The 14,785-nt window shown below is 39.3% G+C and overlaps 1 protein-coding gene across 2 annotated transcripts in view; it reads left to right on the top strand.

Moving 5' to 3' along the window:
• The window catches only part of NOP58 (NOP58 ribonucleoprotein), a 581,042-nt gene that overhangs the window by 195,138 nt on the left and 371,119 nt on the right, over positions 1–14,785 (top strand). For both annotated transcript variants that reach the window (XM_044075099.1, XM_044075098.1), the window contains 2 exons: positions 5,502–5,636; positions 14,230–14,375. In XM_044075099.1, coding sequence (XP_043931034.1) covers positions 5,502–5,636; positions 14,230–14,375 — 281 coding nt within the window. The remainder of the gene's footprint in view (positions 1–5,501; positions 5,637–14,229; positions 14,376–14,785) is intronic.

Below are 14,785 nucleotides of genomic sequence, written 5' to 3'. Positions count from 1 at the left end.
AATGTTTATATTTCTTTGTCCCCCCCCCCCCCCCCTTGAATTTTCAGTTCTCTGATTTGCCCTTTGGCCTCTCTACTGCTCCAAGGGTCTTTACCAAATCCCTCACTCTTGTGATTGCTTTTTGCAGGATGAGGGGAATTCAGTCCTTGTCTGAATGACCTGCTCAGTTAGGCTTCCTCTCCGGGGATTTGGCTTCAGCATCTTCACTATGCTATTAGTCTTCTGCAAAGCCTAGGGTTTACAGTGAATTTTAAAAAATCCTTCCTGACTCCTCATGATCATGTCTTTCTAGGGTGCAAGCGCCAGTCCATTCCTATGCTGATACCCCTGCCTCCTCCCAAGGGTTTAACTCTTGACTGCATTTTTTTTAATTCCTTCTTCCTCCTCTGATCTCCATTATAGCCTAGAAGTTCCTACGGGCTTTAGGATACATGGGTTCCACCATTCCTATGCTTCCTGTTGCCAGACTTCATATGAGAAAGCTACAGTAGTTTGTAAAGTCTGTCTGGGTTTAGTATTCTCGTCCTTTGGACTTCTTAATTCCTCTTTCCATGCCTCATGCTGGAGCTTCAGTGGTGGATTCATAAACTATTCCTCAACCTAGGGCTTCCTTTTCAGCCTCCAGGCCCCCTCAGGAACTCCCTTCAAATGCATCAGAAGTAGGGTGGGGAGCTTCCTTTGACCCTCTGAAGGTTTAGGTCCTTTGGTCCCTTCTTCAAAAGAAGGACCATGTCATCATCCTTTTTCTATGCTTTCCAGGGCCCCTTAAAAATTATTGCAGACAATACCACAGTGATGTGGTACATCAACAAGCAAGGGGGAACACGGTATTACCTCTTGTGCAGACTAGCGCTTCAGGCTTGAGATCTGGCTGTCTAGTATCAGGTGACTATCTACAGGCTGTTTATATTTCATCTACAGACTGTTTATATTTCATTAGAACAGAACATTGTGGCAGACTCTCTGAGCAGGTACATAATACAGACCCGCAAATGGATACTTCACAAAGATGTTTCTGGACATTGTCCACCAGTGGGGTACTTCTCAGGTAGATCTTTTTGTCTCCCTTCTGAATAGGCAGCTTCCTCATTCTCTCTTGCACCAGAGTCCCATGTCCTCTGGTTTGGAAGGTGGATGCCCTATCTTTTTCTTGGAAGGGGATGTTTCTTTATGCTGTCAATCCCCTTCCTCTCATACCAAGGGTCCTATTCAAGATGGAACAAGATCAAGTGCCTGTCTTTTGGTCTGGACAGCATTGGCTCCTTCTGCTTTTAGCCAAGGGCAGTCATCACAAGTCACCTCACAGAGTGGACCTACTCACACAAGACAAGAGGTCTGTTGTCCATCCCCACTTGTCCATCCCCACTTGTCCATTCTTCAGTTGACACTTTAGGTGATGGGCCTAAAAGGAATCAAAACCCTTTTTCAGAGGATGTGCTCCAGGTTTTGCAAGAGACAAGGCAATCTTATTTGTTCAGATGGAAGGGTTTTCTGCTTGGTGTCTTGCTCATAACCTGGATCTACTTTCTGTGGAAGCTTCTTTGCTTCTCGTGTATTTATGTGAATTGCTCAGTGCTGGGCTAGCATACTGTTCTGTTAAAGCCTACCTGTCAACTGTTTCTGCTTGTCTGCCTTTGACCCCTCCTTTTTTTTTTCTAGATTTGAAGTTGAACAAGTCCTTAAAGGTGTCCTTCATATTTGGCATCCTAAAAGCCTTTTCCTCCTTCCTGGGACCTTATTTTTGTCCTGGAAAAAAATTGATTATGGCTCCTAAGGAGCCTGCAGCTTCAGCTTCCTTACAGCATTGTACTTGTCCCTTACTTTCAGCTAGGTTGGTGTCTGAGCTTCAGGCTCTTATGGCTGTATCTCTTTTTTAGTTTTCTTAGGGACAGGGTGTGTCTGTTTATTCTAATCTTCCTTTTATGCCCAAGGTGGTTAATGAACTGTCTCTTATCAGTCTGTTAATTTGCCCACCTCTTTCCCTTCTCAGCAGTCTGCTAGTGGGGAGGCTCTTCACAACTTAGATTTGCATAGACAAATCTAGTATTTAGATAAAAGTAAAGCCATTCGTAAATCTGAGTAACACTTTCTTTTCATTTTAGATCTTTAGGTTTAGTTGTTTTGTAAGCAAACTATTTCTTCCTTGATCTCTTCATGACATTTCCTTTTGTTACTCTCTTCATGGTGCTAACTGCGGTGGTGGTGCTGCGGTAGGGTTGTCGCCTCACAGTAAGACGTCTTGTTCGATTCTCAGCTAAAGCGTCTTCTGTGTGGAGACATGCGTGAATGGGCGTACCTTCGTTGAAGGTTGTACGTCAGGGCTGGCAACTCTGTACATAAAAATCTACTGCCAATCATTAGCGGACCGGAGTTCCGCTGTGGCGACCCCTAACCGGGAAAAGCCGAAAGATGCAACAACTCTCTTCATGGTGCTGCGGTAGCATTGTCGCCTCACAGTAAGACGTTGTCCTGTTAGATTCTCCGCTAGAGCGTCTTCTGTGTGTTGACATGCGTGAATGGGCGTACCTTCGTTGAAGGTTGTGCGTCAGGGCCGGCAACTCTGCACGTAAAAATCAACTGCCAATCATTAGCGGACCGGAGTTCCGCTGTGGCGACCCCCTAACTGGGAAAAGCCGAAAGACACAACAACTCTCTTCCAGGGAAAAGCCTTTCTTCTGTTAAGGCTCACTTTGCCAGGGCTGTGGCTTCTTCTGGTGCTTTTTTTCTAAGGATTAGTTACCAGCTCCATCCTTGAACCAGCTTCTTGGACTTCTCTACATGGTTTTACAAAGCACTATAAGTTGGTTGTGGTTTCTATTCTCCATAGTTTTCTTGTACCCTGCTGGACTTTCCTCCTCCAAATTTTCCTCCTGAGCCTTTTACTCTCAAGTGTAAGGAGTACTGCAACAGTGACCTGGAATGATGTACAGTTGTGTAAACTCTTACCACAACAGTAGATGACAATCTCTTCACTGTTGCAGTATTTCCTCCCTCCTTTTTTTCTCTCTTTTGATTGAGATTTTCTTTTGTTACTTGGACTGTTTCTCCTGGGGTTTTTCATTTTTGAGGAAGGTACATCATCTTTATACCCTATGCTATGCGCAGGGAGCACGTGTGATGTACAACGTGACTATTACAACCTAAGGCTTTGGTATACTGGCCGGACGTCGGGCTGCCTTTGGCAGGGATTCCTAGTGTAAGGAATACTGCAACGGTGAAGATTAGGGCATCTACTGTTGTGGTAAGATATTACACAACTGTGCTTTCCACACATTCATTGTTAACTTTTTCGTTTCTTTTGTGCCATGTTTTCTTTTTCATAATATTTCTTATAGTATGATTCATGTATATCATTTGAAACAGTAACCTGTTCTCATTTTTCATTGAGCATGTTTTTCTAAGCCTTTTACTGTAGTATCTGACAATTTTTTCCATTTTCTTTTTTGTTTGCAAATTAGATGTCTGTCAAGTACTTTTTTTGGAAACCCAGTTTCTTCCTCAAAATCCATTGTCATTCTCCTTTATAAAAACCTTATCCACCTTACCTTGTACATAAACCCAAGTATGAAACTGTAGTTGGGGATATACCCCCCACCCACACACACTTTAACAGTCTGTGCCTTAGTTTGTATTTGTCAAGGAGATCTTGACAGAATTACTGTACATTTTGTGAAAGCACTTGGCAGAGGAATATGATGTATGTAGAATGTTTCTCCATTGTCTAATCAAATCCCAAATCCAGGTTTACCTTTAAAACTCCTGTAAGCCTGTGCCGCTTCCTGTTTTTAAACTGTTCACTGTTTTCCCTTTGTGTTTGAAATTGCACTGCTCGGTTTTTTTTTTTTTTGAATACAGTGTTTTCTGTGTACGTAGTCATTCTGTGTGTGTGTTGTGGAGGTACATGAAGTTACCGTTTAATGAGGAAGGCGAATGCAGGATGCGGTTTCTTTTGCCAGGTGTTGTGCGTTTCATGGAGGAAAATAGTTTAGTGCTCCATGTTTAAGGCAGTGTACTGAGGGAATAATTTCCTGCAGTAGCATACAGGGAGTGTTTTAAGGGGTTGGGATTAAAACGTTATTTGAAAGCAGAGCATGTTTTTCATGCGTTTCTTTTACCTTTCATTCTGATAGCTCTTATAGGTTCATAGGTAGGTACTAGGCTATCTGCCCGAGGGCATTTATAAGCCTAGCCAGAGTGTGTTGGCTTTCGCCGCCCCATTGATTAATTAACTGAGCCTCTGTCAAGCAGAGCCAGTGACGTGATCCCAGGGGTGTACTTTCCGTTACCCATCCACTCGTCAAGGCTTCTCTTGAAGAGTGTTAGTGAGGGGCTCTGCCTATTGTGTAGCTTTTCACAGCCCTTTGTTCCCCAATTTTTGGAAATGTGTAGTTAGTTGGCCAGCGTTTTGCATTACAGTTAACTAAAGCAGTCCTTTCTCCATTTTTCAGTAAAGTGTTTCTGCCAATTTATGCCCTTGGTATCCATTCCTTCTGTATAAATGCCATTCAGTCTTTACTACCTTAAACCTGTCATTTGTACCATGCAGTCAGTGTTCTTCTGTTCACCATTTTTTTTCCTTCCTTGTTGCAGCTTCCTCCCATCATGTTCGCACCCCTCTCCCCAACAAACTTTTAATTTGTTTTTTTTACCTCACCTTATTTCTGGTTGAGGGTCCCAGAACCTGTCACAACACTCAGTGTGTATAATGTGGATTGCAGAGAACCAAATCCATGTATAGAATGTGTTCATTGCAGGAATCATGTGCATGCGTGCACACAGTTGTTAGCTCGATCAGTCGCAAGTGATGTGCATATCTGTGGGCAGTTTAGTCGAGCCCTGTTTTACCATCTTTTGAATGTGGGGGAGAAGCCAGGTGACTACTGAGAACCTGCGTAGATGCAGCTTGCACATTCAGGCTCTCTACTTTTAAAGTCAAGAGTTGTGTGATATCAGTGCTTATGTCACTATGCCACCACACATTTGGGTGGAGTTCTTTAATCACTGTCTTTTGAGGTCATTACAGTTATGTTGAGTGTAATAAAGGTGTGACCGGTTATTTTCTGATGGAAGTTGGTATAATTTTCTATTTGCACTATACACTAGGTTTTTTTGATGCATATATTTTCATGGTTTTACATAGCGTAGATCCCTCAAACATATGGAAGTAAACAGTAACATAGGCAACATTTTAATTTTTCTTTTATGCAAGGTTTTTAAAAGCTGGTTTCTGAAACTTCATTGCAAAATAGCTTTGGATTCTCCACACTAATGTATCACACACGGATTCAGGTTGAATAAGTTGTGTGTTTTCTGTGTTGCTAAAATGCACATTTAACAGTTAACATAGGAATTCTGTTTTATCTGTAGTACTGACTTTATGATATTTATTTTGAATAGGCATCCAGTGATGTAAAAGAAAGATTTAACTTGAAATATGTGTTGTAGCTATCATCTGGCATTAACTGCACTATGATTAATGGTTTCTATCTACTTTTCCACAGCTCTTCTAGATGACTTGGACAAAGAATTAAATAATTATATAATGCGCTGCAGGGAGTGGTATGGCTGGCATTTCCCAGAACTTTCCAAAATCATCACTGACAACTTGGCGTACTGTAAATGTGTAAAGAAAATAGGTAGGTAGCATTGGGCAGCTGCCATTAGTTTTTGCATATTTTTCACGTTAGTTTTTACTGATTAAAGGAGGGCAAGGGCGTTAAGAGCTTAATTGGGTTTTATGAGGACTCGGTTGTACATTTCAGTAAGTATATAAAAATTAATGAATGGGAAGAGTCACCAATGGAGCACTACAGCACTAAATCAAAATAATTTATTAAAGTTAAGCGCTTTCGTCAAAATCCACTAGACTTCATCAGAACATTTAAATAACCAAAGTAACATGATTAAATACCCTAACCCTCTTAAACATTGGATAACAACAATAAAGCACCATTTCCTATAAGTTAATTAAGTTATTTAAAATGACAGTATCCAAAACAACAGAAAACTGCAACGAAACCATAAACCCCAACCAAATAAAATATAATACAACATGATTCAAAATATGTCCTAATAAAATCACATAAAGAAAGCTGATTTTAGTTTCAGTACAGAACTAATGGAAGTCTGGTCATTGAGCCCATGTGGTTGATATGCAAATTAATCTGCCACTTGAGCTCTAAAAATTCTAGGAAGTAGTCACCCTCATGGACCCAAGTCTACTTGTTCTAATACAAAAATTTTGAAGGAGTGTGTCTGATGTACCTTAACGTGCTTGTATAAAGCATTGGTATCTTTGTTTTTCTGAATATTATATTTGTGTTGGTATATTCTTTGTCTGAGGGCTCTGATCCCCACATAACCATCACATACCATACAGGTTGCGATGTAGACCACTCCCTTGGTATAACAATAATACTTTTTGTTTACCATAATTCCTAACTTTAATTGAATCCGTATCCAATATGAAAGGACATTGTCCACACCTCCCACATTTAAAAGTTCCACCTAGGCCTGCCTTTAGCTTTTTCCTCTCCACCAGACCTTTCAATGAAGTGCCCTTTTTGTATACCACAAGAGGTTTCCCCCCCAACCTTTTGTTTATTTTGTCATCCATACAAAACATGGTCCAAAAGTCGTAAATAATACTTCTAAAATTAAAAAAATCTCTGGTGAAAGGGAGGACACATGCCCTACTAAAACACTCAGTTTTTACCAATCCAGGGGCTCTAATCAAGCCTCCAGGATTTTCTAAAAGTGTAGTGTAAATGCCCCCATCTCTCTTCAGCTATGGCATTGACAAATTTAAAAGGGCAACCTCTTTTCTGTAACATCCCCATTAGGACATCACATTCTCTAATAAAATCATCCTGATCAGAAACCATTCTGGCCAATCTTACATATTGACCCTTGACAAGGGACTTCTGGTGCAGAGGGTGGCAACTCTCAAAATGTAACAGAGTTAGAGTAGGTGGGCTTCCTGAAAAGGTGTGAGGTAAACTCACCCTTAGAGTGGTCCTTCTTGATGGTAGCATCCAGGTAATTCAAAGTGTCAAGATCCTTGGTCATGGTAAATTTAAAAAAGTTAGTAGCATTGTTGATATAAGTGAAGAACCTATTCCGGTCATCCTCACTCCCGTGCCAAAATAGGACCAAATCATACGGGTACCGTCCATATAGTACCCACATATCCTTAAATTCAGAGTTCACTATGTAGAGGTCTTCCCACTGGGCTAGTACAATGTTGGCAAATAACGGCGCACAACATGCGCCCATTGCCACCCCCTGCACCTGCTTAAATAAATGTCCTTCAAAGGTAATGAAATTGTTATCCAGAACCATCTCCATACTTGTAAGGCTAGTTTCATGGTTCAATGAACTGTTCAAACATAAGTAGTCCTAGAACCATTCTAGTCCAATATCATGGGGTATTACAGAAAAGAGGCCACAAATGTCAATGGTGACCAATATCAAGTCCTCGTGGTACATTTCATTCTTAACTTTAGAAAGTCCCAGGAATCCTTAATCACCAAGTCTCTGTTATCCAGGGTATGTTTGACTGTACCGTCAATGTATTTGGCCAGACTGAAGGTTTTAGATGCTTTTGCATCAACAGTTGGTCGTAAGGGGGATCGGAAATACTCTTATGTACTTTAGGGATTCCGAAGTTGGTGGGAATCCTAGGATGTTTTCCCTCCAAAAATCTTGAAGTTTCTAAAGTAATTTGTTCGTTCAATAAAAGTTGTTCAATATCTAAATCAATACGTCGCTAAGATATATTCAGCTCATTTTTGGAAACCTCTGTGTAGGTGTTACTATATATTAGATCAGTCATTTTATTGTTGTAATCACATACATCCATGATAATTCCTCCCCCCTTATCCGGTTTCATAATCCTGATTTCATCATTGTCTAAAATATCATGGAGCAATGAACTTTCTTGACTTGTTAAATTGCTTTTCCCATTTTTGCCAAAAAGATATTTGTTTTTAGAAACCACTTTCCTAAATTCTTTTGCACAAAGGGTCTCATACATTTGTACTATCCGGTGCATGGGGGGAATGAAGGTACTTGCTCTGTTTAGGCCTGAATTACCCTGCAAATTAAATGCCCCATCCCCTGACTGTGAGAAAAAAAGTGCCAAATTCAACTTCCTAGTGAATAATTTAAACTCCAAGATAGTATTAACTAAATCACTTCCAGTTGTTGGCACAAAGTTGAGCCCTTTTGAAAACAATTCTGCCCAATCAGTACTCAACAGTTGTCCTACTGTAATTATAAATGCTAAAATCATGTTCAAAATTTTGACAATATTACATACATGCATCCCAGTCCCTTCATGTCCATCATTGGTCACCTTCAATGTTGTTTTTGTCTCCCCCTCCTCCATTGATTCTGATAGTTCACTTGTCCATAGCCTCCATTTCCTTGCCCCCCGATTCATTAATCGCTGGGATCTCCTCATAGGAGGTGTATTTTGATTTAGTGCTGTAGTGCTCAGTTGGTGACTCCTTCCATTTATTCATTTTTATTTGGTTTTGGTTCGTGTTTTTTCCTCAGTAAGTACATAATCAGGATTTTTTCCCCCTACCATCTGATTGTGAACTTCACTGGAGTATGTCATACTACTGCAGGTCAGGTTCGTTTTTTTTTTTTTTTACTAACAAAAAAGAAAAAAAATTGCATCAAAATGTGGCTTCCTAAAATGTTTAACGTTTTAGATGGCTTAAGGGTGTGGACTATAAATTATCCATCTTTTGCATTAACTGTTGAGCAGATAGTAAATACAGTAAGGTATGTAATATCAGAAGGGCATGGAATGATTTTTGGAATTTTGATATCAGTATTGTGGTTTAACAGTCATTTGGAGGACTGGCAAACTTAAAGTAGAAATTAAAGATTCTGTTTTGTTGATCCTTGCTTCTTTAGTGCAAAAACAGAGTATTCCACAAACTTTTACTCTCAGTAAATGCCATCTGTAAAGAGAATGCGATGTCTGTAGGGTTGAAGAGGAATACAACAACCACATTATGAAAACCGCTTTGAGAAAAGTTCAATGCGTTTTCTGTTTAGATTAACGCATACAACCTACAAGAAACCTTTTCTTTTTAAAATGAATTAAAATGAACAACTTGCCCATGGTTTGGGATGTCTGCCACCCCCTTATCTTTCTCTAGAATCATTAATCAATGAAGGTGAGCTGTGCGACTCTTGTTGTGTTGCGGTCCAATAAAGCGGTACACATCTTTTTTAGGTTTGATTTGGTTTTATTAACAAATTGTAAAATATGTGATATAAACATGGTGCTGCTTGTAAAGAGCACCACCTTGCAACTGTTGGTATGTAGTTAAGTATACTTTACCTCATATTTTGGTCCGTTCCTCCAAACTGTGTTTTTCCTGCAAATCTCTGAGGATTGAAGTCAGTAAAGAAGGCATTTTTAGATTTTTTTTTCTTGCCTGCCCCCCTCCCCACGCACTCAGTCACTGTAACCAGTTCAGATTTCTTGTGGTAACAGGTTAACTATCGATATTTACACGAGACGACTCCAGCGATGTATTCATTTATTATGCCAAAAAGGCGGGGCGTGTTTCACTTTCTACAGCAAACGTTTCCAAGATTTAAAAATACAACAGAGTTGGCTGACTTTACTATTTTGAAGTGTGGTAACCAACCCTGAAACAGTGCACGATGAAACACTTCTGATAAGACATTCGTCTGCTGGTTGCTGTAGTACGCAGGTTTTCTCATAAAGCGGTTTACATGATGTGGTTGCGATAATACACAAGTACTACTTTTTCTTCTGATTTTAATAAAAGCGTAAAATGAATGATAAACAGATGGTGTAAATTTGCTGGTAGTACAATTAAATTTGCTGGTAGTACAATTTTAGAGAGAGAAAGATCCGAGTAAGCTAACAAAACGAAGTGGTATGGAGTGCATTTTGGGAGGCTTTGAAGAGTTTGAAGTGTATATTGTGCATTTTATGGATACAGGTTCCCCACATGTGGAATTAATGCTTGGGTAATATTTATACAGATTGGAATGTGGAGAGGTGGTGGAGTAAAGTCACTGCAACCAAAACATGATTGTTTTTTTTTTTTTTTTTAATTTCTGAATGGAAAGTAACAGAAAATTGAGAGTTTTGGCATTTAGATTTTGTAACAGTGTAAAGTGAAAATTCTGATAGGTAAATAAGGGAATAGGTCAGACTTAATTAAACAATTCTGAAACTTTGTACTATACAGGATTTGCAGAATATGAAGCTGTGTACAATTTGATTTGCAGAATATGAAGCTCTGTTCATTTTTTTGGGCTGAAGGGTAAAACACCTTATGAGGTCACATTAGTCTGAGAAGAGTATGTTGTTTCCCATCTGTTGAACATTATACTATAGGAATGTTATGGTATACCATAGGACTTGTGTCCTTTGTTGGTGACTCCCAGTAAGCTTAAAAAAGCCATTTTTTTTTCTCTGGGATAAAGTGCCGTGAACAAAAAAAAGGAATGTTAATTCTTTTGCATTAAAGAATTTTCTGAATCGGTACAAAATTAGACTAATTTTATTATTCAGAGTACAGTGATTAAAAAAAAAAGCTCTGCACTCAATTTAGTTCTGATGCTTATTTTAGCTCAGTCTTTTAAATACGCATTGAGCTAGATGCTGGTTTCAAGTCTTCTCCTTTGTGCCTATAATCTGGTTTTAAGTCCTGAATACCTGATTTGGGGCTTCAAATGTAGGAAATTTTTATTTGTAAAGATTTGGGATACTGGATTTAGTATACATAAAGGCACACATTTACTTGGCCTCTGTCTATTCAACCTTCCGAGAGGTAAGGCAGTCACCTGTTGAGGCAAGCAAGATCACTCCAAATTGCTGTATGGGGATACAAGGCTTTGACTAAAAAACATTAGTTTGAAGACTTGTTGCACGAGTCCAATTTTGGATAAAAAAATATTTAAAAGAGGATTCGCACTAAATAGGAAAGTATTGGTAACCTACCAGTTTGTAAGGGGCTTATCACCTTCTCACCTCCATGTATTCCTAGAATTTTTTATAATTTACTTTACTTGTTGGGTGGTGTTGACTGTCTGTTAACTACATTTTAACATTTTTTTCCACAGTCAGAAGTCTGTGTAAATAGTTCAGTGTCCTACTCCTGAAGGAGGTGAACATACCAAGGTATAATTTGGCCCTTCTTTAGCAGGGCAAAAAAAAAAAAAGATTGTCGGGTTTGTTTGTTTGTTTGTTTGTTTATTTATTTATTTATGTATTTATTTATTTATTTACATTTGTTGACTAGGCTAGTTTAACTGGATATATGTCCATTTTCAGTAGAGGCCCAGGGAGAAAAGCTCCAACCAGTAGCAGAGACACGTTTACAATATACAGTAAAAAATTACATCTATTTAAAAACACATTGTTTAATTTGAGGATGCGATGCTTATAAAAAAAAAAAAATTCCAAAAAATATAACATCGTTTTTTTTTTTTTTTTTTTTTTTTTTATTATTATTATAAAGCAGTGAAGAAGAGAAGAGTTGAGAGAGTAGAAAAGAGGTTTAGAGGTCAGACAGGGTTATATAAGGGAGAGAGCAGTGAGTTATTAGATGATGGTTAAAGTTAATTCTTATCGGGTGGGAGTAGATGCAAGAAAGGAAAGAACAATAGGAACCTGGTTCTGGTGTAATTCTTGTATATTGGGTCTAATCAATCAGGGTTGGAGCAGGGACAAAGCCAACAATTCTTTAGATATTCTTTAAGATGCTTTTTATATAGTTGAGTGGAAGCAAGAGAGGAAAGTTCACTAGGGAAGTTCATTCCAGCTTTTTCCCACTGTGTTGGTGAAGAGAGAGTCCCCTGCTTTGTTAGATTTGACGGAAGAAACTAGAAATTTGTTAGCTGAGCGAAGTGTAGGGAGATTTTTGTAGGGGGTGATTAGTAAGGATTGGGGTATTATTAGGGTGATAGAGTATTTTTTGGGTGATAAGTTGCTGATAGAGTAATTTGTTATCCAGTTGTAGCCATCCCAGTTGTTTGAGGTTGTGACAGTGGTGTGTTCTATAGGGGGAACTGGTAGCAAATCTAGCTATATTATTTTAACAGGTGGAAAGTTTAGTAATGTTATTTCTAGACAGATTAGTATAAATTGCAGAAGCATAGAACAGGGTAGAGGATAGGTGGGTCTGAGCAATAGTAATTCTTGCTGGGGGGGGGGGTAAGGAAGGGTTTGAGTCTGTAGAGGGACCCTAATTTTTTGTTGACAGTTTTTATTGTTGAGTTAATATGGTCATCAAAGCTAAGGGTGTTGTCAATTGTAACACCCAATAAACGGATTGTGGTGTCGGGGACTATATTTGTGCCATTGTTAGAGGTTATTATGAAATTTGGTAGAGGTGACTTAAGAGTAGGAGCAAAGAGTAGCAGTTTTGTTTTTTAGGGTTCAGAAGGAGGCAGTGTTGCATGAACCAATTTTCAACACTGTTTAATACTGTTTGGGTCTGGAATTGGAGAGAGTTTATGGACTTGGCAGAGCAAATTAATGTTGAGTCATCAGCATATTGAATGCAAGTGGCTTGAGGAATTTTGGCATGTAGATTGTTAATAAATAATGAAAAGAGAAGAGGACCTAAAATGGAGCCTTGAGGTACTCTGATGTTCACAGGGAGGGAAGAAGAAAGGGTATTATTCCGAAGGACTGCTTGCTGTCTGTTTTCAAGATAGGATTTAAACCATAGTAGAGATTGTGAGTCAAGTGATTGGGCTTTTAGGATTTCAATGAGTAAGTTGTGGTTCAATGTAATTGTTTGATTCATATGCACCTACTAGGCAAGCTACCTTTGTGTGCCATTTAAGCCTAGCCAGTTTCCCATTTGAGGTTAGATTGACCTTACCCATCCTACGGTAAAGTGTTTTTTTTACCTTTAATGAAAATAACTAGCGTTGTTACCTCACAGAAAGAGGTTCTCCCGTTTGATTCTTGGCTGGGCTTAGGAGTGCCTTCTGTGTGAAGTCTGCATGTCCTCCCTGCAGTTGGGTAGCGTTCGAAAGACATGCGTGCATAAATGGGCTTGCCTTAGTTGAAGGCTTAGCGTCGAGCTAGCACCTCTGTGTTTTGTAAAAATCTACTGCCAATCATTAGCGGACCGGAGTTCTGCTGTGGCGACCCCTTACCGGGAAAAGCCGAAAGACAAACAAAACAACAAAATAACTGAAATCATACCATAGGTACTTTATCCCTTGCCTAAACTCCCTCACATTATTTAGGAGCTTGTCTGGCCATTAATAGAACAGGGGGGCAGTCCTGGGATAAATCTATTTCCCATCTGTAGATCCAAGTTGTGCTTGAAAGTGTGAGGGATGACCTTTGTTTTTCATGGCTGGAGTCTCTTCTAAAGAAGCTGTATTTTTTTCTTTGCAGGATGAACCTGTCCATCCAAACTATTTTGTTGCAGAAGAGATTTAGATCTCTAGAATTTCTGATGCCGTTTGACGTGGTGATGTGGAGTAAATCCATGAATATTGGGTTGGAGTATGCCTTCTATACCAGGTGTGTTACCTCTTAGTCAGTGGACAAGAGTGTAGTGAGAGGGCTTTGAATTGATCCATGTTGGACATGTTTAGGCCTCATTCCCTTTTAAAGAGATGTCTGTCGGTGTTTCAGCTGTTGCATTTGCCTGGACAGATGCATGCCAAAGGGAGCATTATATTCAATGATTGGCTTAATAAGGGCTGAGTAAAGGGGGGCAATAACATCCCTTCCCTAGGTCTAGACATTCTTTATCAGCTGTGTAATATAAAAGGACATTTTTTTCAACAGTAGACACAAGCTAGTTAAAAGTTAGGTCACTGTCCACAAGTTCCAAATTCCCGAACAACTGGGTCAACTCCTAGAGGCGTATTGTCAATGTGGTAGCTCCCTCGAGTAGATAACTTCCAAAGGATACAATAACATGTTTTGGTATGTAGTTTCTGTCCATGATTTTAGCATTAATTAATTGTGGCTTCTGCAAGGTAGAATGCCCACATCTTCCTTCTGCTGTCTTGGAACCAAGTGTGCACCTGTTTGAGCCTCTTGACTGTGACCTTGTTAACTGTAAAGTCAGGTTTAGTAAATGTTCTGTATGTTCTATAGTCAGGTGTGATGAGATGTAGTTGACAGAACAAGCCTTTACTGTATTTTCCTGGAGCACTACTGGTATGTTCTTGGCTTTCCTTTTTCTGTTGTAGGAGATCGAATCAATGTGTCCACTGCAGACTTGTCTGACATCCTGCCAGAGGAAACAGAAGCAGAAGTTAAAGTGGCAGCAGAAATTTCTATGGGTACAGAAGTGTCCAAAGAAGACATAAACAACATTTGTCACCTCTGTGAACAGGTGAGAATGGTTTTCAGGAGCTAGTACAATTCTGAGGTTGCTCCTTTTGCCATGCAGTGTACTCTCTGAAGAGGGTCACCACTTGGACAAGTCAGTAAAGCTGTTTATAGATGCATGAATTCCACAATTTCAGATGTGGAGGAATGAAGGAAAATATTGATTTAATCATAACACCCTTTAAAGGAGACTTACTTAGGGTCATTTAGCAGATTTTGGGAGACATCCTAAATCTAAGACACTAGCTTAGTAGTGCACAGCATTGACTGGAAGTCATTTTTTAAATATGAAGCATGAAAGTAATTCACGCTATTAAATTGTAGCAGCAGGTTACAGAACCTTAATTCTTGGTTACAATATCGTGACACTACTTAGCTAGTGTCGCATTAATTAAAAAATGTTTTTAAAATAGC

This window comes from Protopterus annectens, chromosome 6.part0, assembly GCF_019279795.1.
Source record: "Protopterus annectens isolate FY-2018-M chromosome 6.part0, PAN1.0, whole genome shotgun sequence".
In the NCBI taxonomy this organism is placed as follows: domain Eukaryota; kingdom Metazoa; phylum Chordata; order Ceratodontiformes; family Protopteridae; genus Protopterus; species Protopterus annectens.
Note: the sequence above shows the minus strand (reverse complement) of the source record. Positions and strands in the feature narration are given on the sequence as shown.